Below are 22,339 nucleotides of genomic sequence, written 5' to 3'. Positions count from 1 at the left end.
GGTTTCCGCGAATGCTGTATGAGTCACTTGTTAAAAGGATCACGTCGTCTGGTGTTGTTAAATCACCACAAGGCAAGGCAGGTGACACCACGTTTGGTGTTGCAATGGGGTTGTATACATACGACAATAGTGATTTTCGTACATAGATCTTACATTAATCACATTTATTGAATGCCAGTTTCAAATTAAAACACAAGTGACACTTTCACATCTAATAAAATTTTTACAACGCTATGCGACATTACCACTTCTTAGGTTGATAACAAAACAACTATCTCTTGAAACACACTGGACTGGAACGCAACAAAACTATGGTCTACAGCTTACCTCTTCTGGAGGAATTGGTTGCGTCTGACTTGTTCAGCTCAGTAAGTAAAATAACGGTATCAGACATCCCGAAAGTTCAAAATAAATGAATGCTAGGCTAATGAAATTAAAAGTTACTACAAATTACTGCAGCCGAGATGAAACGTTTGTACGAGGGGCGTACGATAAGTGAAACAGCACATCTTTTTTTCTAAAGCGGGTTGGTTTTATTGAGGATTCCGATCCAACATATTATTTCCCACTCTTTTTGCTACAAAACACAATTTTTCAACATAATCTCTGTTCAATGCGACGGCCTTATGGGCCTTACTGTATGCCCTCATGGTACCACTGTACTGGTCGTCGTCGGATCCAAGGTCTTGCTGCACCAGTAACCTCCTCTTCATCGACGCACTGCTTCCCGCGGCAGACAGATGGAAGTCGGAATGTGCGAGATCCGGGCTGTTGGGTGGATGACGTAGAACAGTCCATTAAAGATTCGTTAGCTGCTCTCGGGTGCGCAGACGTGTTTGAGGCCTTGCGTTGTCATGGAGAGGGAGAAGTTCGTTTGCATTTTTGTGGTGACGGGCGTGCTGGAGTCGATCCTTCAGTTTCCTCATGGTGCAACGATCAACTCAGATGTGTATTGTGCTATCCTCAGGTAAGCACAATACACTTCTGAGTTGATCGTTGCACCGTGAGGGAAGACATCAACGGCTGAGGGCGCTGTTGTTAGATGTTTCCTCGGAGGACAGGTGGTGTGGCCGGCAGCCTAGCCCAACGACTCACCGTGACTTTGTTCACTGCCAGGTCTCTGTAGACATTCTGCAAGCGCCTACGAATATGTGCCATACTCTGGTTCTCAAAATGATCTCAGTGACAACTCTTCTCTTGGTATCACCTCCTTTACAGACACCGTTTTGAAAGTTACGTGTTGCGCCGCCACCTACTGAAATTTCATTAAAATATAGGGGCTGAAGCTGAACTAAAGGGGATGAAGCGAGGATATTCCACGATGTTCCGCAACAAACTCTGCATTTTTTTCAACCGAAATTAGTCGAGAAAAAAATGTGTTGCATTATTTATTGAACGCCACATGTTTTAGAACAATTAAAAGTTAATTTAAACTTCATGAACACTGTACATTGGGGCCCACATAGATACTTAGATATTACTAGCAGTAAAGTACTGTACTAAGTGACCTTAAAACAAAAAATTATAGTCTATAGAGTGACTCATGAGCACGTATACATCGTAGAAAAAACAGTAAAATTTCTAAGTTTTTAGTGTCGATGCTCAAAATAAATCACTGTTCAAAAAACAGAGAATAAATATAAGTAGCCGTTGTTTGTTGTACCACAAACGTAAAGCATCCATCCATCTGTTTAAACCTTGCCATCAGTGAAATGTTTCTCCCAGACTTTCTACAACCTTTCCCATGTTTCCTCTCCGCAACTAGTGCACAGCATCATTTCTCCTAATCTGCAAGCCGATTGTGTGTACTGCGACGACGCCAGTAACCGCCTCCATCGCCATAGTTCTGGGGGCCCCCATATGTCGAAGAAATACATCTCTACATGGGATTATCACAGACCTAACTTATCGACATCGGTGCGTCCATACAACGGCGCCAAGGAGCCAATGGAAGTCAGAATTGTGTCATGGTCTAGTCTCAGAACAAACACGAACAGTACGGCGAAGATGGCGATGACAAATTCAGTCTGGCAACATTAGATCGCCTTAGAGCCTCCATAAACCATACGTCCATCGTGGAGCTGTTTGCAGAACCGGGACTCGTCTGAAAACACGACGCGGGTCAGTCGTTAGGTGCACCACTGTCAACGTGACTGCCTCTGCTGCTGTGGAGAGGGAAGTCGTAACCATGTTCTGCATGCTCACCGTCTGTGGTGCTCCAATTGTTGTCGCATTGTCCGCGTGGACACTTGTCTTGCTGCAAAAATGCCCTTCTCTTTCTCTAGTTTACATAGCCATACATTCCAATTTGATATTTTGCCGTCTCCATGGTCTGGCAATTTTAATGTCCAGAAGCATGGTTAAAAAGCGTTCAATCGCTGAGTGTGACTGTAACAAAATCTCACAAAGAGTACTAAAAAAAGCAATGCACAAAAATCTAATTCGGTAGGTATGATGTATATGATTAAAATTTCAGAAAAAGATGGATGTTATATTCAAGAGAGAGAAACAAAACTAGCGTTCTGCGGATCGGAGCGTGGATCCTTAATCGGGCAGATAGGTTAGAAAATTTGAAAAGGGAAATGGATAGGTTAAAGTTAGATATAGTGGGAATTAGTGAAGCTCGGTGGCAGGAGGAACAAGACTTCTGGTCAAATGAATAGAGGGTTATAAATACAAAATAAAATAGGGGTAATGCAGGAGTAGGTTTAATAATGAATACAAAAATAGGAGCGCGGGTAAGTTACTACGAACAACATAGTGAAGGCATCATTGTAGCCAAGATAGACACGAAGCCCACGCCTACTACAGTAGTACAAGTTTATATGCCAACTAGCTCTGCAGATGATGAAGAAATTGAAGAAATGTATGATGAGATAAAAGAAATTATTCAGATAGTGAAGGGAGACGAAAATTTAATAGTCATGGGGGGCTGGAATTCGATAGTAGGAAAAGGAAGAGAAGGAAAAGTAGTAGGTGAATATTGAATGGGGGTAAGGAATGAAAGGGGATGCCGCCTGGTAGAATTTTGTACAGAGCATAACTTAATCATAGTCACTTGGTTTAAGAATCATGAAAAAAGGTTGTATACGTGGAAGAGGCCTGGAGATACTGCAAGGTTTCAGATAGATTATATAATGGCAAGACAAGGATTTAGGAACCAGGTTTTAAATTTTAAGACATCTCCAGGGGCCGATGTGGACACTGACCAGAATATATAGGTCATGAACTGTAGATTAAAACTGAAGAAACTGCAAAAAGGTGGGAATTAAAGAAGATGGGACCTGGACAAACTGAAAGAACCAGAGGTTGTAGAGAGTTTCAGAGAGAGCATTAGGGAACGATTGACAAGAACAGGGGAAAGAAATACAGTAGAAGAAGAATGGGTAGCTTTGAGAGATGAAATAGTGAAGGCAGCAGAGGACCAAGTAGGTAAAAAGGCGAGGGCTAGTAGAAATCCTTGGGTAACAGAAGAGATATTGAATTTAATTGACGAAAGGAGAAAATATAAAAATGCAGCAAATGAAGCAATCAAAAAGAAATACAAACGTCTCAAAAATGAGATCGACAGGAAGTGCAAAATGGCTAAGCAGGGAAGGCTAAAGGACAAATGTAAGGATGTAGAGGCATATATCACTAGTGGTAAGATAGATACTGCCTACAGGAAAATTAAAGAGACCTTCGGAGAAAAGAGAACTACTTGTTTGAATATCAAGAGCTCAGATGGAAAACCAGTACTAAGCAAAGAAAGAAAAGCAGAAAGGTGGAAGGAGTATATAGAGGGTCTATATAAGGGCGATGTACTTGAGGACAATATTAAGGAAATGGAAGAATATGTAGATGAAGATGAAGTGGGAGATATGGTACTGCGTGAATAGTTTGACAGAGAACTGAAAGACCTCAATCGAAAAATGGGCCTGGGAGTAAACAACATTCCATTAGAACTACTGACAGCCTTGGGAGAGCCAGCCATGACAAAGCCCTATCACCTGGTGAGCAAGATATATGAGACAGGCGAAATACCCTCAGACTTCAAGAACGATTAAATAATTCCAATCCCAAAGAAGGCAAGTGTTGACAGCTGTGAAAATTACCGAACTACCAGTTTAATAATTCACGGCTGCAAAGTAATAACACGAATTCTTTACAGACGAATAGAAAAACTGGTAGAAGTCGACCTTGGAAAAGATAAGTGTGGATTCTGTAGAAATGGTGAAACACGTGAGACAATACTGGACCTACGACGTATCTTAGAACATAGATTAAGGAAAGGCAAACCTACGTTTCTGGCATTTGTAGACTTAGAGAAAGCTTTTGACAATGTTGACTGGAATACTCTCTTTCAAGTTCTGACGGTGTCTGGGGTCAAATACATGGAGCGAAAGGCTATTTACAATTTGTACAGAAACCAGATGGTAATTATAAGAGTCGAGGGACATCAAAGGGAAGCAGTGGTTGGGAAGGGAGTGAGACAGGGTTGTAGCCTCTCCCCGATGTTATTCAATCTCTATATTGAGCAAGCAGTGAAGGAAACAAATGAAAAATTCGGAATAGGTACTAAAATCCATGGAGAAGAAATAAAAACTTTGAGGTTCGCCGATGACACTGTAATTCTGTCAGAGACAGCAAAGGACTTGGAAGAGCAGTTGAACGGAATGGATAGTGTCTTGAAAGGAGGACATAAGACGAACATCAACAAAAGCAAAACAAGGATATTGGAATGTTGTCGAATTAAGTCGGGTGATGCTGAGGGAATTAGATTAGGAAATGAGACAGTTAAGGTAGTAAATGAGTTTTGCTGTTTAGGGAGCAATAACTGATGATGGTCGAAGTAGAGAGGATATAAAATGTAGACTGTCAATTGCAAGGAAAGCGTTTCTGAAGAAGAGAAATTTGTTAACATTGAGTATAGATATATGTGTCAGGAAGTCATTTCTAAAAGTATTTGTATGGAGTGTAGCCATGTATGGAAGTGAAACGTGGACGATAAATAGTTTGGACAAGAAGAGAATAGAAGCTTTCGAAATGTGGTGCTACAGAAGAATGCTGGTGGCATAACTTGACTAGAAGAAGGAATCGGTTGGTAGGACATGTTCTGAGGCATCAAGGGATCACCAATTTAGTATTGGAGGGCAGCGTGGAGGGTAAAAATCGTAGAGGGAGACCAAGAGATGAATACACTGAGCAGATTCAGAATGACGTCAGTTAAGTAGATGAAGAAGCTTGTAGGAGAGAGTAGCGTGGAGAGCTGCATCAAACCAGTCTCTAGACTGAAGACCACAACCACAACAACATTCAAGAGAAAGAGCGTCAGAAGTTGAACAAGTCGGTAATACTTTGGTCCACCTCTGCCCCTCATGCAAGCATTTACTCGGCTTGTCACCGCTTGTTAGAGTTTTTGGATGTTCTCCTGAGTGTTATCGTGCCAAATTCTGTCCAACTGTCTCTTTAGGCCATCAAAATCCCGGGATGGTGGCAGGGCTCTGTCGAGAACGCTCCAAAGTTTTTATTGGGGAGAGATCGAAGGTAAGGTTTGGTAAGGATGAAGACAAGCAGTAGAAACTCTCTCAGTGTGTGTGTGTGTGTGTGTGTGGGCATTATATTGCTGAAATGTAGGCCAAGATCGTTGGCTTACCATGAAGGGCAACAAAACTGAGCATGGAGTATCGTCGACGTATCGCTGTGCCGAAAGGCTGCCGCAGACGACAACCAAAGTGGTCCTGCTATGAAAACGAATGGCGCCCCAATCCATTACAACTGGTTGTCGGGCCGTATATCGGGCAGCTGCGAGGTTAGTATCCCACCACTGTCCGGGTATCACCAGACACTTCTTCGATGGTCATCGGGGCTCAGTTTAAAGCAAGAATTATCACTGAAGACAATTTTACTGCACTCAGTGAGATTCCATGCCGAATGCGCTCCACACCACTGCAAAAGGGCTTGTTAGTGTACAGAGGTCAATGGTGGTCTGCACAAGGGGTGCCGTGAAGTCAGGCCCCTTTCTGTGAGCCGCCTATTAATGGTCCTCGTGGTCACTGAAACACCAGTTGCCCGTCGGTTAGGTGATAATGATGATTCTGAGGTTGTGAGTGCCTCCATGATGATCGATCGATCCTCTCGTTCCGACAGCTTCCTTCTTGGCGCTGAATTCGGCCGTGGTTAACTCGTTCCTGCCAATATCGCCGAATAGTGGCATCATTCAAATGTCGAGCGGTTCGCCGATTATTCCAACTGCCTTCTTTGAATCCAACTACACGTCCTCTCTAAAATATTGTGATGCGTATATTGTTCACCAGCCTGTCTGCGAGGCATAATTCGGCTGAGTACATGGAACGAAATCCGCAAAGACTGTATGCCCTAGTATCGACATGTCCCCTGTTTACTATTCTTGTCAGCTACGAGGTGAAGTCGCGCTGCAACATCACACACTTGTCCTTCGGTCGCCAAAATTTTCATTTCTGCATTTTCAGTCGGTACCTGTATGAATATCAGTTTGTATAAAGAGGCAGCCGGAAAGCAAATTTGTAGAGCACCACCCACATTTAATGAAAGCTGCTGCTTTCCAGGCACATGGATTTTCAGAAGCGATACTGGAAAAACTAGATCTCTTAAATTCAAAAAGATTGTTCTTATTTCGATTAACGCCGATGCGAACTACGAATATTTGATCAAGTGCACTAAACTGACGTTTTCTATAGAATCTTCCCTTGAAGCGATTTTTCCATTAGCCTTTAGCATGTTGGGAGTATTTTGAATTTTAACCTTCCTGTAAAAATAAACTTACAGGGTTGGCCAAGTGGAGTACAACTGAGTGAAATAATTTTTACGGGGTAGGTGCATGCTTTTCTTTCACCTACAGAGATTTTATCGTAAAGTGTCCAAATACCTGGAACGTGAAAAAATTTTTGCAGTAATGATTGATTTATTAATGAAGTTACTACGGCGAAGATGACTATTCTTCAATAATTTTGCATGACATGTACTATTTAAAGATGTTCTGTACGATGAAATTGAAAAACAAATGGTATTTTAATCTGTACCGCCTACATTAAGCTGTGAACCTTAGTTGTTCGCTACTTTCGTTTGCTCGAAACCTGTGTAGCGTTACAGGCCTGGGAGGAGGTACGTATAAAACTTCAACATCTATTTTCTCAGCGTCTTGCGGCCGTCGCACGAAAAGTTGCTAGATAGGTGCTCAGAATAGGTCCTCCTACAACATATCTAACATTCAAGAAAATAAATATTCTCATTTACGTGTTTAGCAACAACTTTCGAAGCACATTTGTATTCGGGAACATAATTAGGATTTTTATCTGAGTTGTAGCTGTTCACATTATCCTCAGATCCGTACAAGGCGTCCGGCATTCCTGATTTAGGTTTTCCGCGATTTCCCTAAATCGCTCCATGCAAATGCCGGGATGGTACCTTTGAAAGGGCACGGTCGACTTCGTTCCCTGTCCTTCCTTAATCCGATGAGACCGATGACCTCGCTGTTTGGTCTCTTTCCCCAAACAATCCAATCCAATTCGTGCAAGTAGCCCCGAAAGGCATTTTACTGGCACGAACACCGCACGTGTTACTACTACTGGCAGCCATGTTTTCGGCACTTACCACTGTTTATATGCAGACATCCTGACAAAGTTGCCCTTAGCGACAATCTGGAATTAGATATATAACTGCCATTTCTCGTTTTATCGCCTGAAATGAATAAGCACATCACTTACCACGTTTTACATAAAATTGTTTCTCATCGACTATTTCCTACTATTATTCATAGCCGAGATCTTCAAATAACAAAACTTGAAAACACACACAAGGCAGAGTTCATACGTTTCGCAAAGAGACGGGCTACGCGATGTACCCATCCTTATATCAATAACTGATGTGACAGTTGGATGAACAACTTGCCGCAGTAATAACAAATCCACTTCGAACAATCGAGTACAATCGCTGTATCGCTGGATACCTACAGCGACAAAAAATATAAATAATATGCAGGGTGAGTCACCTAACGTTACCGCTGGATATATTTCGTAAACCACATCAAATACTGACGAATCGATTCCACAGACTGAAAGTGAGGAGAGGGGCTAGTGTAATTGGTTAATACAAACCATACAAAAATGCACGGAAGTATGTTTTTTAACACAAACCTTCGTTTTTTTAGATGGAACCCCGTTAGTTTTGTAAGCACATGTGAACATATAAACAAATACGTAATCAGTGCCGTTTGTTGCATTGTAAAATGTTATTTACATCCGGAGATATTGTAACCTAAAATTGACGCTTGAGTACCACTCCTCCGCTGTTCGATCGTGTGTATCGGAGAGCACCGAATTACGTAGGGATCCAAAGGGAACGGTGATCGTCCTTAGGTACAGAAGAGACTGGAACAGCACATTACGTCCACATACTAACACCTTTTTATTGGTCTTTTTCACTGACGTACATGTACATTACAATGATGGGTGAGGTATACGTACACACGTGGTTTCCGTTTTCAATTACGGAGTGGAATAGAGTGTGTCCCGACATGTCAGGCCAATAGATGTTCAATGTGGTGGCCATCATTTGCTGCACACAATTGCAATCTCTGGCGTAATAAATGTCGTACACGCCGCAGTACATCTGGTGTAATGTCGCCGCAGGCTGCCACAATACGTTGTTTCATATCCTCTGGGGTTGTAGGCACATCACGATACATATTCTCCTTTAACGTACCCCAGAGAAAGAAGTCCAGAGGTGTAAGATCTGGAGAACGGGCTGGCCAATTTATGCTTCCTCCACGTCCTACGAAATGCCCGTAGAACATCCTGTCAAGGGTCAGCCTAGTGTTAATTGCGGAATGTGCAGGTGCACCAACATGCTGATACCAAATACGTCGACGCTTTTCCATTGGGACACACTCTATTCCACTTCGTAATTGAAAACGGAAACCACGTGTGTACGTGTACCTCACCCCTCATGGTAATGTACATGTACGTCAGTGAAAAAGACCAATAAAAAGGTGTTAGTATGTGGACGTAATGTGCTGTTCCAGTCTCTTCTGTACCTAAGGTCCATCACCGTTCCCTTTAGATCCCTACGTAATTCGGTGCTCCCCGATACGCACGATCGAACAGCGGAGGAGTGGTACTCAAGCGTCAACTTTAGGTTACAATATCTCCGGATGTAAATAACATTTTACAATGCAACAAACGGCACTGATTACGTATTTGTTTATATGTTCACATGTGCTTACAAAACTAACGGGGTTCCATCTAAAAAAACGAAGGTTTGTGTTAAAAAACATACTTCCGTGCATTATTGTATGGTTTGTATTAACCAATTACACTAGCCCCTCTCCTCACGTTCAGTCTGTGGAATCGATTCGTCAGTATTTGATGTGGTTTACGAAATATATCCAGCGGTAATGTTAGGTGACTCACCCTGTATAATGAAGCAAATGGTGCACTGGATAAAATGTCATCATACTGTCATTCACGGCAACTAAACTGACAGGTGTAGCTAAGCGACACATTTCGAAGCATCAGTTAACATACAAGTTCCCGATGTTTATTGCATCAGGTCACTGAAGTCCACGAATGTGACTAATTATCGGTGTTTGAAGGTACTTTGACCCTCGCTACGTAAGATGAAGCATCAGTCTCTTCTCTTCTTATCAGAACATCCTTTTCCAATGCGGGTGCGTTGCGAAACGGCCCCCACCAGGGACAGCTTAATGAAATTATTCGCTTCGACGTCACGAAGCGAGATTCTAACTCGTATATAAGCGTGCAAGGTAGCCAGTGGGATCAGGCGCGTCTGCAGAAATGTTGCGGACTGGTTTGGTTGTGCTCTTGGCGGTGGCCCTCTGTGGCGCCGCTACTTCTCCCCTGGTGAAGCCCATCCAGGGGAGCAAACCCTGGAGGCCTCGTCTGGATGGCCGGATCGTCGGTGGTTCCTCTGTCAGCATCTCCCAGTACCCGTGGCAGCTCTACTTTACCATGTGAGTTCTGGTGCAACAGGCATAACTTGCTACCTCTCTTCAATATGTTATACACGTACTTTTTTGTAGTATGCCATGCAGATGACGTCTGTCCACGATATAGGACGAAATCCAAACCCAAAACCAACTCTTTCTATGATCATCAAAACTTTGATAAAACTTATTATACAGGGTGTTACAAAAAGGTACGGCCAAAATTTCAGGAAACATTCCTCACACACAAAGAAAGAAAGTATGTTATGTGGACACGTGTCCGGAAACGCTTACTTTTCATGTTAGAGCTCATTTTATTACTTCTCTTCAAATCACATTAATCATGGAATGGAAACACAGCAACAGAACATTTGCACTGAAATGAGGATTGACACATTGTTGGATGAACCATTCGCAGAAGTGTACCCGTGGCCAATCAGCTACTGATAGTGCCTGCACACGCTGTACATGGTACGGAAACAACTGTTTCTCCCGTAGCACTCACCATACAGTGACGTGGTCAACGTTACCTTGTACAGCAGCAACTTCTCTGGCACTGCCATTAGGGTTATCGTCAACTGCACGAAGAATTGCCTCGTCCATTGCAGGTGTCCTCGTCGTTCTAGGTCTTCCCCAGTCGCGAGTCATAGGCTGGAATGTTCCGTGCTCCCTAAGACGCCGATCAATTGCTTCGAACGTCTTCCTGTCGGGACACCTCCGTTCTGGAAATCTGTCTCGATACAAACGTACCGCGCCACGGCTATTGCCCCGTGCTAATCCATACATCAAATGGGCATCTGCCAACTACGCATTTATAAACATTGCACTGACTGCAAAACCACGTTCGTGATGAACACTAACCTGTTGATGCTACGTACTGATGTGCTTGATGCTAGTACTGTAGAGCAATGAGTCGCATGTCAAGACAAGCACCGAAGTCAAAATTACCCTCCTTCAATTGGGCCAACTGGCGGTGAATCGAGAAAGTACAGTACATACTGACGAAACTAAAATGAGCTCAACATGGAAATTAAGCGTTTCCGGACACATGTCCACATAACATCTTTTCTTTATTTGTGTGTGAGGAATGTTTCCTGAAAGTTTGGCCCTACCTTTTTGTAACACCCTGTATATCCTCTGTTTTCTGAAGCATTCTGAGTTTTACAACAGACTGTATCATACTGTGCCAACGGCTCTGCCCCAGCGTTAACACCGATTCCCGTGAGATCACCGAAGTTAAGCGCTGTCGGCCTTGGGAATCACTTGGATGGATTACCAACTGCTACATAGTTGCGTTTGCAAACAGTGATCCAAAACTGTCAAATGTTTTTTATTCTAGTCTTTGATGACAATATCAGTTCTTTAGATGACTCAGATCTTTTTTACACCATGTCCTAAAATTGCTCTATAGAAGATATGTGTTTCACAGTAGCGAAGACGAACACGTGCTTATTGCTTTCCACAGTGAGAGAACAAGAAAAAAAAGTCTAGTAAACATTGGCTGTAAAGTGCATACTACGAGCACTTGTTGAGTAAAAGACATGTGTTTCACAGGAGTCAAGACAAACAAGTCCTTGTAACCTCCCCCTCACTTATCGACCTTAATGACAGTGAAAAATTAAACCGCATGTACCTAATGGAAATTTGGGAAAAGCAATCGTCACCGAAGTTAATCTGTCGGTAAAGAGGGAGGAAAGGGTTACATCTAAATGAAAGGAAAATGCAAATGAAACTGGTGGAAATTAATTTTGAAAAGGGGTAAAGTTAATAAAGAAAGTAAATGTGCGGCCGTTACGTTAACAATTAACTAGCGGTAATTAGATATTTGAGATTTGGGGGAAATTACGGTCGCCAGTCCTATGGACAATTACTATAGTAACTGAAAAAGAAAGGTTATTACACATATAATTAGCACTAGAAGCGTGGCAACTGAAGGTTGACACGTGTAGTGTGAAAACTGAAAGTTTGTCAGAAGTAATAAATTTCGCTACACTCTGACTTAATTTAGCAAAAGAATTAACAAAACCGGAAAATCGAAAGTTAATTTACTGACAGAAGTTAATAGTGAGCTTTCTTTCTGAAGCACATCGAAATTCAGTAAAATACGGTTAGTCTTGGACTACCTCAACAATCATTTCAAAAGCAACTTGAATCTACGCACTTTAGAAATAAGAGATTTAACTTTGAACTTGAATTAAATGATTCTGAACAATTAACAATAGTAAAATTTAGTACATACCAAGCTGAGCTGCAGTCACAGGTAAGCTAAAATACGGCAACAAAACTCGCACTCTTAATTTGTGCTTGTGTAATCTAAATATTGTAGCCAGCTACGAATACTTAAACTGAACTTTGAAATTAAAGCAGTGGAATCGAATTATAATTCTTTAATGCTGGCGTTTGAATTTCAACGACACTCGGGTTCATTTCGGAAAAGGAAGGGACCCTGCTTGGCAATGCAATTAGGACAATGAGCAACAAAGGTTCATGCTAAGTTGCTGTAATTTTGTGATGCAACAATTTTAAAAGCTGAGGTCTGCCATACAGTTCTGAAACTTTACGTGCTTTTAGTCTTCCTTGTTGGTTGATTGAAGGTTTGAAGTCGTCGATCGAGGAGGTGGCGACAGTCACTCATTGTCGGCCGTCGCTGTTGCAGAAGCTGGATGCTGGCGCGCCTTCTTCTCGACACGGTCACCAGGCGAAACGGGCTCTTGATGTGCGCCAGCTAATGCTTCCCGTCCGCGACACCGTGTCAGAAACTATCATAGCAAGTCGAGCGCAGTTACATGCTGCTAAACCCCGAAAGCGCGGCAACTCGCGGGAGCGTCACACAACACACCTGCTCCACTGCACTACCCCAGCCAGAATCTCTCTGCTCTGCCCGCGCTCCAAGCGGCAGAGTTAACACTTCCAAAGATCCTAAACACCTAGGTTCTCCACACGACCTATCGATGTATTCGTTCGACAGCATAGTTTTCCCTAGGCAAGACCCAGCGTAAAATACAAATAATATTTACAAAACAAACCAATTATACATCGACATAAATGCATATATATATATATATATATATATATATATATATATATATATACAAATAGTAAAACAATTACAATATACAAAGACACAGAAACGTCATATATTCAGGTAACAAAATAAGGAAAATGGTACAATGATGGAAACACGAGGATATGCATTTCCGGCGTTATATCCTCATAACTTTTATGGTATGCGCTTCACAGCCTATGTCTGCTAGACTTTTTTTCTTGTTTTGGTCCGTACTACCACTTCCCGAAATACGGAAAGCAAAGAGCTTGCAGTAGAAGAGATCGCTTTCACAATATCGAAGATTGAGTACTCATAGCTCTTAAGGTATGCCATTTAGGGCACATGTTTACTTGACTTTTTTGATACTAATGATGGTTCCTGTCATATCCCTGAATACGACTTTGTTCTATGGGCCAAGTCTATTGAATCACCAATATAGGTTTTGTCGCGTGGGTGCAAGTCCTCCAGCGCTTACAAAGCGCATAAATTCCTTTAGAAAAAAAAATCTTTTTGTAGTCTGCGCAACCACTCATGCACCGAGTGGCGTACCTCTTCATCAGAACGGAACTTCTTTCCTCCAATTGCGTCTTTGAGTGGTCCAAACATGAAAATCTGGTTCTGTTAGAAACTTCTTTGGTTTTGGTGATGAGGAATGGTGCCATTCCTTGCTCGCTCTCTTCGTTTCCGGTTTTGTGGAAGTGAACCCAGGTTTCGTCCCCCGTAACGATTCTTGCAATGAAGCCATCACCTTCACGTTCAAGGCGCTGAAGAAGTTCTTCACAAGCATCTACACGTCGTTCTCTCATTTCGGGAGTCAGCTGCCGTGGCACCCATCTTGCAGACACTTTGTGAAACTGGAGCACATCATGCATAATGTGGTGTGCTGACCCATGACTAATCTGTAAACATGCTGCAATGTCATTCAGTGTCACTCGGCGGTTTTCCTTCACTATGGCTTCAACTGCTGCAATGTTCTGTGGAGTCACAATTCGTTGTGCCTGACCTGGACGCGCATCTTCCACTGAACTCACACCATTTGCGAACTTCCTACTCCATTCGTAGACTTGCTGCTGTGAACCTTCATTCGTCTATGAATTTCAATAGGTTTCACACCTTCACTACGCAAAAAGCAGATCAAACATCCTCTTTGGAATTCTTTCCTCATCCATTCTCTTCATGTGTCCATACCACTGCAGTCTTGATTTTTCTATCCTGTCCTGTACTGGTTCCTCCTTTAGTCTTTCCCTCACATACACATTTCGCAATCTGTCTCGTCTTGTTACACTCAACCTGCTCCTCTGGAACTTCATTTCACTAGCTTGTATTCTACTTTTGTCGCTTTTGTGCATTACCCATGTCTCACTTCCGTATACCAATATGGGGACAAAGTAGGTTCGGTATATAATTTCCTTGGATTTCTGTGGCACCTCCTTGCTCCAAATAAGCCCCCTAATGCATCTGAAGAACTGCCCTGCTTTTCTGCACCTTTCATTTATTTCCATTGCGTTTCCCCCCTTACTTTCAATCATGCTTCCCAGGTACTTGAAGTTCTCTACCACTTGTAGTTTTTCCCCTCCACAAGTTATATCCACATTTGGCCTATTCTTCTTCCTTGTTGTGACAATTATTTCACTTTTCTTTGCAGAGAAATGCATTCCATATTGTGCTGCCGTTGCCTCCCATACATCTAACTGCTCTTGCACCTCCTTCTCGCAATTTCCCCATAACATCAGGTCATCGACAAAAAGGACTGCTTTCATTTTATGATCTCCAATTGCATCTGATACTTGCTGTAGGTTTCATCCATAACAATAATAAACAATAAAGGCGAAAGTGCACTTCCCTGTCGCAGCCCATTTTCCAGCTTGAACCATGCAGTACGTTCCCTCCCCACTTTCACACAACTCTCACTTCCCTCATACATTTTTCTGACTTTTCGTGTTATCTCTTCATTTATCCCTTTTGCGTTCAGCACATCCCAGAGCTTGTCCCTATAGATACTGTCATACGCCTTCTCAGTATCTAAAAAAGGCCATGATTAAGTCCTTCCCGTACTCATAGTGCCTTTCCTGCAGTTGCCTTACAGCAAATATGAGGTCCGTTGTTGATCTTCCCGGTCTGAAACCATACTGCTCCTCTTGCAGTCTTCTTTCAATACTGCTTCTTATTCTCTTCTCCAGGATCTTTTCTGCAACTGGAGGGGAAGAGGCCCAGGGGAAGACCAAGAGATAGATGGGTGAAGGGAGTGAAGGAATGTGAGACGAGAAGAGGAGAGAACTGGACGAAGGTGGAAGAGGGGGAATGGTGGAAAGACAGAACACGATGGAGAGGCTTGTGTTCCCGACAGACCCAGCCAGTGGCTGGAAACTGTCCAAGATGATGATGATGACTACGCAAAAAGCGAATAACAGAGCGCTATTCTTCCCTGGTACAAGTCGCAATTGGGGGTCATCTTTATACTGATACTGCGACGGTGTGTGTGCATCTGCACTATGCTGCCACCTACAAGCCATTCTGCACGCTGTTTGTAGCACGCTTACCAACTTACAGGATAACGGCGCGAAATTTCGATTTGTTACTGCAAATTTAAGATTTTCATTTGACTCACCATAGTACATAGACTACGTGACTGTTTCGGTTTGATGTTAGTCACATGCGCAATGCGCAAAGTACACTGCATAGACATTCCTACTCAGTGTCTGCAAGGGGTAAACTATGTGTTCTGTTGTGCATACATGATATTTTGTAAGAGATACCATAGTAATTAATCAAATTATAAACAGCCGACCAGTTCCAATGGATAAAGAATTCTTTACCTAGGTTTCGACAAATGTAAATTTGTCTTCTTCAGAAGGTGGTCTAAGGGCAATGAACATCATAGCTTACATTAGAAAAGTATGAAACTCAAATCAAGAATAGATTTTAACACAAATTAGAGATCTCTTGCATTACAGAAATATGAGAACGACGACTGGTACTTCCAATTTTACATTAGTAAGGACTAATGTACCATCGCCGTTTTTACAAGTATCGGCATAGATCCATTCGTCAAAATTAAAATTTAGCCCTAGAATTAGGGTTTGTCACGTAAATATAAATTAGTACATGGATCTTGCAGATCTCACAACCGACTGAGTGTAATCGGCCAGCGTAGTTACTCTGCGACCAGGGCAGGTGGCGCTCATGGCGCGAACCATGGTGTACAAAAGCAACGTGTAAATTATCAGTATTAATAACGTCCTTAGATAAAGTAACAACAAAAAGAAGGAAGGCGTTTAACACTCCCGTTATAACAGTGTGGGAGCCTTGGTACAATTAATGTAGTTATACATGAAAAAGGCAGGTGGCGCTTACGCCGAGAGAGTTACGCATAGCGGCATATACAGCCAAAATATAAAAATTACATTACTATATTAGTGAAGCCCACAAACGGTATATATATGTCAGAACTTTAAAATTGACAATACTGGCTCTTAAGACAGAATTACGAACCCTGGTACACAAACCAGTTAATACACATACGCAGGGAACCAACGTTTTAGAGCCAGACAAAATCACATAAGGGCCGATGTAGTGGCAGCCATACATCGTGAGAAAACCACATTACATAAAGGGTAGTGAGCTTAAAGCATTGAAGGTGCATCATAGCTTCCTGAGAAAATAGACCACTAAGGTTACCAGCATTAATGTTATACCATAAACAGTACAGGTTTAAAGCCTTCGAAAAATAGTCTACAAGCAAGGTTCAACTGGTCGTTCAGTATATTACCTTCCTTGAGCTCTAGATGTTTAAAAATTTGTAACTCTTCCCACAGATCTAATCTACGCCCTTTGACTTCTCTGTGTAGGATAACAGTGTCTTCTAGCTGTTACCATAGTAATTCTTCAGTGAACTGTATAACGCAGTTACGGATTGTAACATCAAACTTTTAAGCAGCAGTATTAATAAAACTTGTTCTTTCCCCATTAGCGCCAACTACATGTGCGGCGCCTCCATCATCAGCAACAACTGGGCCCTCTCCGCAGCCCACTGTGTGGATGGATTCGCCATAGGCCAAATGCAGCTTCGTTCTGGCACCTCCACCAGAGGTAGTGGTGGTACCGTCCACAGTGTAGCAACCGGCTACATCCACGGGGACTACGGGGACTACGATTACGACGTCTGCGTGGTGCAAGTCTCCAACGCCTTCAGCTTCGGCACCAACGTGCAAGCCGTCAGCCTGGCCTCGTCAGAGCCCTCTGCTGGGACCTCTGTCACAGTCACCGGCTGGGGCCTGACGTCTGAGAACGGCAGCCCAGCCAACACTCTGCAGGCGGTCACCGTCCAGATCGTGGACCGCAACTCGTGCAACCGCGCTTACGGCGGCATCACCAGCCGCATGCTCTGCGCAGGAGTGAGCGGAGGTGGCAAGGACTCGTGCGGAGGGGACAGCGGTGGTCCTCTGGTGTCCGGCTCCACCCAGGTGGGTATCGTCTCCTTCGGTTTCGGCTGCGCCGAGGCCGACTATCCCGGCGTCTACGCCAACGTCGCCAACCTGCGATCCTGGATCCAGCAAGCTTCTGGAGTCTAAGACACTGAGCGCTCACATTCCTTCACTCCATTCTCTTGTTTACTATACGAATTTGCATACTTATTTTACTGAAACTCCTTCGAGATATGTAATTTGTTCTAATCAATAAAAAATAAGTAGTTGATTCGATGACTTTTACTTCGAAACGGTTAACTTAAGCCGCTCCCAAGGAGTGCCCAGATGTCTACTGTTGCATATCTACTACCTACTTTCCTCCCCATCCGCAGCTCGTGGTCTAGTGGCTAGGGTCGCTGACTCTGGATCACTGGGTCCCGGATTCGATTCCCGGCCTGGTTGGGGATTTTCCCTGGCCGGGGGCTGGGTGTTTGTGTTGTCCTCATCATTTCATCATCATCATTCGTGACAGTGGCTAGACTGGACTGTGTCAAAATTGGGACTTAGTACAGTCGCTGACGACTGCGCAGTTGAGCGACACACAAAACAAACATCATCATCAACTTTCCTCCCTTACTGCTGGTAAAACTGTCTTCCAGCTCCTAATACTTACTTCGGATTATTATATAATTCAAAATAAAAATATAAATTTCGTTCAAACGCACAACTTCGACATCTGTAAAATTTTCAAAATTTTGTATCAGTTTCTGCTTGTAGAATTGTTGTACTACACAGCGTATATAATTAATGTTGCTAACTACAAAAGTTTTATCATTTAACTACAGGAACCTAGAAGGAGAGCCGGCCGCGGTGACCGAGCGGTTGTAGACGCTTCAGTCTGGAACCGAGAAACCGCTACGGTCGCATGTTCGAATCCTGCCTCGGGCTTGGATGTGTGTGATGTCCTTAGGTTAGATAGGTTTAAATAGTTCTAGGGGACTGATGACCTCAGATTTTAAGTCCCATAGTGCTCAGAGTCATTTGAACCTGCATGGTGACAGACAACTTTGTACTGCCGGCCGGAGTGGCCGAGCAGTTCTAGGCGCTACAGTCTGGAACCGTGCGACCGCTACGGTCGCAGTTTCGAATCCTGCCTCGGGCATGGATGTATGTGATGTCCTTAGGTTAGTTAGGTTTAAGTAGTTCTAAGTTCTAGGGGACTGATGACCACAGCAGTTAAGTCCCATAGTGCTCAGAGCCAGCCACAATTTTGTAAACTATAGATTGTCTTGCAGTACAGAACCGCTGAGTAAATATAAGAACTGTTCAGATTTTTTCAAAGAAGTCATTTTTGCCACCTGCTGTACTATGCTACCTGACGCCATCGGTGGGTATGAAAATGATAAGAGTTTCAATTTTCTATGAAAGGTAGAACGGCCACCAGAATGCATCAGTGTTGTTCGTGTTTAGATTTGTTATCAGGCCTCTTAGGATATATGATGAGTGCTCACTGTGAAGGACACGGAGATGACGCATACTCGTGAGACAGCGTTATGGTTATATGACAGAGTTTGAAAGGAACCTGACTGTGGGTCTCTATTTGAACAGCTGGTTGAATCACGAAACATACACATTTGGGCGCATTCGAATGTGACAGTGGCTCAGTGTTGGACTGCATGGGAACTGGAGGACAAGTATATTTGTCATCAAGGTGACCACCACAAGGGAGGATGGCCGTACTGTCCGTCAGTGTAACCTCTTCACATTTGTGTCTGCCATCCTAGAACAACTGATGAACGACGTGTAACATTTCGTGTGATCTCGCTCCATTCATCAGAGACTAGCAGCAACCGGGCTAAGGCACAGTAGGCTGTCGTCAGGGTGCTTTCGTGGCACGGGAATCGGCCGCTGTGACCGAGTGGTTCTAGGCGCTTGTCCGGAACCGCGTTACTGCTGCGGTTGCAAGTTCGAATCCTGCCTCGGGCATGGATGTGTGTGATGTCCTTAGATTAGTTAAGTTTACGTAGTTCTAAGTCTAGGGGACTGATGACCTCAGATGTTAAGTCCCACAAGGCTCAGAGCCATTTGAACCATTTTTTTTGTGGCAGGGAGCATGGACTGCCGACGAGTAATGTCGCATTATGTTATTATTATCCTCGGTGAGTGTGGCGGTGACATGGGGCGATATCACATTCGTCCAATGTTTTGGAGAGTGGCGTTACTGCCGGTATCATGGTGCCTGGAGCCATCGGGTATGACTTCAGATATGATAGACAGCTGGTAGTGACTGAGGCTGCTCTGGTGGCACAGTTCCATGTCATGGACGTCCTGCTTTCTTATGTGTTACCTCCCACATGACAGTATCGCGATCGCGGTGTCAGTTTTAAAAAATTGTGGTGACATCTTATGGGACTAAACTGCTTAGGTCATCGATCCCTAAGCGTACACACTACTTAATCTAACTTAAACTAACTTACGCTATGGACAACACACACACACCCATGCACGAGGGAGGACGCGAACCTCCGGCGAGGGGTAGCCACGCGGACCGTGACAAGATGCCCTAGGCCACGCGGACCGTGACAAGATGCCCTAGACCACGCGGCTACCCCGAGCGGCCGTCTCATTTTTCAACAGTACAACATTCGCCTACAACTGGTAGGTGTCCCTTTGAATTGTTTGGGTTATGTTGAGGTTCTCCCACGGCTAGAAAGATCCCGACTTCTGTCACTGACAGGATATGAGTGAGACCAGACAGGATGTCAAGTCTGCCCCAGTGTCAGTATCCAGGAATCACTGACCAGTTACAACAGTTGTGGCTCAGATTGCATCAGACTACAGCAGCTATACGAAAACCTTCCTAGATGAATCAGTCCATGCATCTAGGGCAGAGTGGGTGCAACGTCATATCGATGAATGGGCCGAAACTGCCATGTTCTATGCAAATTTGATTCGACTTTGCAATTACTGAAATAGTATCACTTACACTCTCTACACCTGAAGTTCCATTTCTTTTCCTCCTTCATTTCTGTGTGCTTCAATTTTCTTTATTATGTTGTGTATTTATATGAATTTCTACGATTGTGATCTTGGTCTTAAATAATTTTGAAGTGGTAAGCTGCAAGCAATAAACAGGGTGTTTCCGTAAGGGCCTGCGAAAATTTAACAGGACATGGAGGATGCTTTACTGATGAAGTTGAGGTAGGAGTCTGGGAAGTCCACTTAAGGAGATAGTAGGAATTAAATTACAGCACTAGGTACTTTTTTATTTACATTAGTCAACTGCAAGTAACATCACTGACACATTTGTACCGTATCACACAAAATGTGCTGAAACTGATGGCCATCAACCTCAATGCAAGCGTGACATCAGCGAACAAAATTCTGACGCACCCTATAAATATCCCTGGTGTGTTTCGGATCACATCACAGGCAGCTACAATTCTGGCAGCTAATTCCATCTCCTTATCCACTGGAGTCTCATACAAAAGTGACTTTGGATATCCCAATAGCAAATAATCAAAGGGATTCATGCCAGGTGACCTCGCAGGCCATGGAATAGGACTTCCCCAATCCAGTGACCGGGAAATACTGTACCGGTATTGCTCCATCCTATTGCACTGTACGTCTCTGGAAAGCACAGCGTAGGAATAGGTATGACATTGATTCACAGCACGTTCTGTCATGGGACAATGTAAATACGGTACAACAAAGTTACCTGATGGACAGGAAAAGTAAACAAAACCTGTATCATGACTTCTTGGTAATCAGGATCATCCTCCTTGTCTCCTTCAGGAAATAAAGAATATAAATGTAAATAAACAGCAAAGTACGTGTAAACATGTGAACCTGTTAGTTATAAATAAGTTGGAAGACAGTGATGCTAGACAAAGCGGTAGACAAATTTACACCATGCGATCAAAAGTATCCGGACACCTGGCTGAAAATTACTTATAAGTTTGTGGCGCCCTCCATCGGTTATGCTGGAATTCAATATGGTGTTGGCCCACCCTTAACCTTGATGAAAGCTTCCTGATATGTCAATCAGCTGCAGGAAGGTTTCCTGGGGAATAGAAGCCCATTCTTCACGGAGTGCTGCACTGAAGAGAGATGTCGATGTTGGTCGGTGAAGCCAGACACGAAGTCGGCGTTCCAAAACATCCCAAAGGTGTTTTATAGGATTCAGGTCAGGACTCTGTGCAGGCCAGTCCATTACAGGGATATTATTGTCGTGTAACCACTCCGCCACAGCCCGTGCATTATGAATAGGTGCTCGATCGTGTTGAAAGATGCAATCGCCATCTCCGAATTGCTCTTCAACAGTGGGAGGCAAGAAGGTGCTTAAAACATCGATGTAGGCCAGTGCTGTGATAGTGCCACGCAAACAACAAGGGGTGTCAGCCCCCTCCATGAGAAACACGACCACATCTTAACACCACCGCCTCCGAATTTTACTGTTGGCACTACACAAGCTTGGAGATGACGTTCATCGGGCATTCGTCATACCCACAGCCTGCCTTGGGATCGCCACATTGTGTACCATGATTCATCACTCCACACAACGGTTTTCCACTGTTCAATCGTCCAATGTTTACCCTCCTTACACCAAGCGAGGCATCGTTTGGCATTTGCCGGCGTCATTGGATTGGATTGACTTGGGGGGAAGAGCGCCGGCCGCAGTGGTCTAGCGGTTCCAGGCGCTCAGTCCGGAGCCGCGCGACTGCTACGGTCGTAGGTTCGAATCCTGCCTCGGGCATGGATGTGTGTGATGTCCTTAGGTTAGTTAGGTTTAAGTAGTTCTAAGTTCTAGGGGACTTATGACATCAGCAGTTGAGTCCCATTGTGCTCAGAGCCATTTTTGGGGGAAGAGACCAAACAGCGAGGTCATCGGTCTCGTCGGATTAGGGAAGAATGGGGAAAGAAGTC

The 22,339-nt window shown here is 43.6% G+C and overlaps 2 protein-coding genes across 2 annotated transcripts in view; one reads left to right on the top strand and one right to left on the bottom strand.

Moving 5' to 3' along the window:
- The window catches only part of LOC126484939 (trypsin alpha-3-like), a 30,997-nt gene extending 21,477 nt beyond the window's left edge, over positions 1–9,520 (bottom strand). The window contains exon 1 of the mRNA XM_050108540.1: positions 9,429–9,520. Within this exon, the coding sequence (XP_049964497.1) occupies positions 9,429–9,520 (92 nt within the window). The remainder of the gene's footprint in view (positions 1–9,428) is intronic.
- A 292-nt stretch (positions 9,521–9,812) lies between these two features.
- Positions 9,813–17,578, top strand: LOC126484938 (trypsin alpha-3-like). The gene is made up of 2 exons (XM_050108539.1): positions 9,813–9,988; positions 16,978–17,578. The coding sequence occupies exons 1-2, from the start codon at positions 9,813–9,815 to the stop codon at positions 17,576–17,578; spliced, it is 777 nt and encodes a 258-aa protein (XP_049964496.1).
- Positions 17,579–22,339: the final 4,761 nt, after the last annotated feature.

This window comes from Schistocerca serialis, chromosome 6 (genome assembly GCF_023864345.2).
Source record: "Schistocerca serialis cubense isolate TAMUIC-IGC-003099 chromosome 6, iqSchSeri2.2, whole genome shotgun sequence".
NCBI lineage: Eukaryota > Metazoa > Arthropoda > Insecta > Orthoptera > Acrididae > Schistocerca > Schistocerca serialis.
The sequence above is the reverse complement of the archived record's forward strand: the minus strand, read 5'-3'. Positions and strand labels throughout refer to the sequence as shown.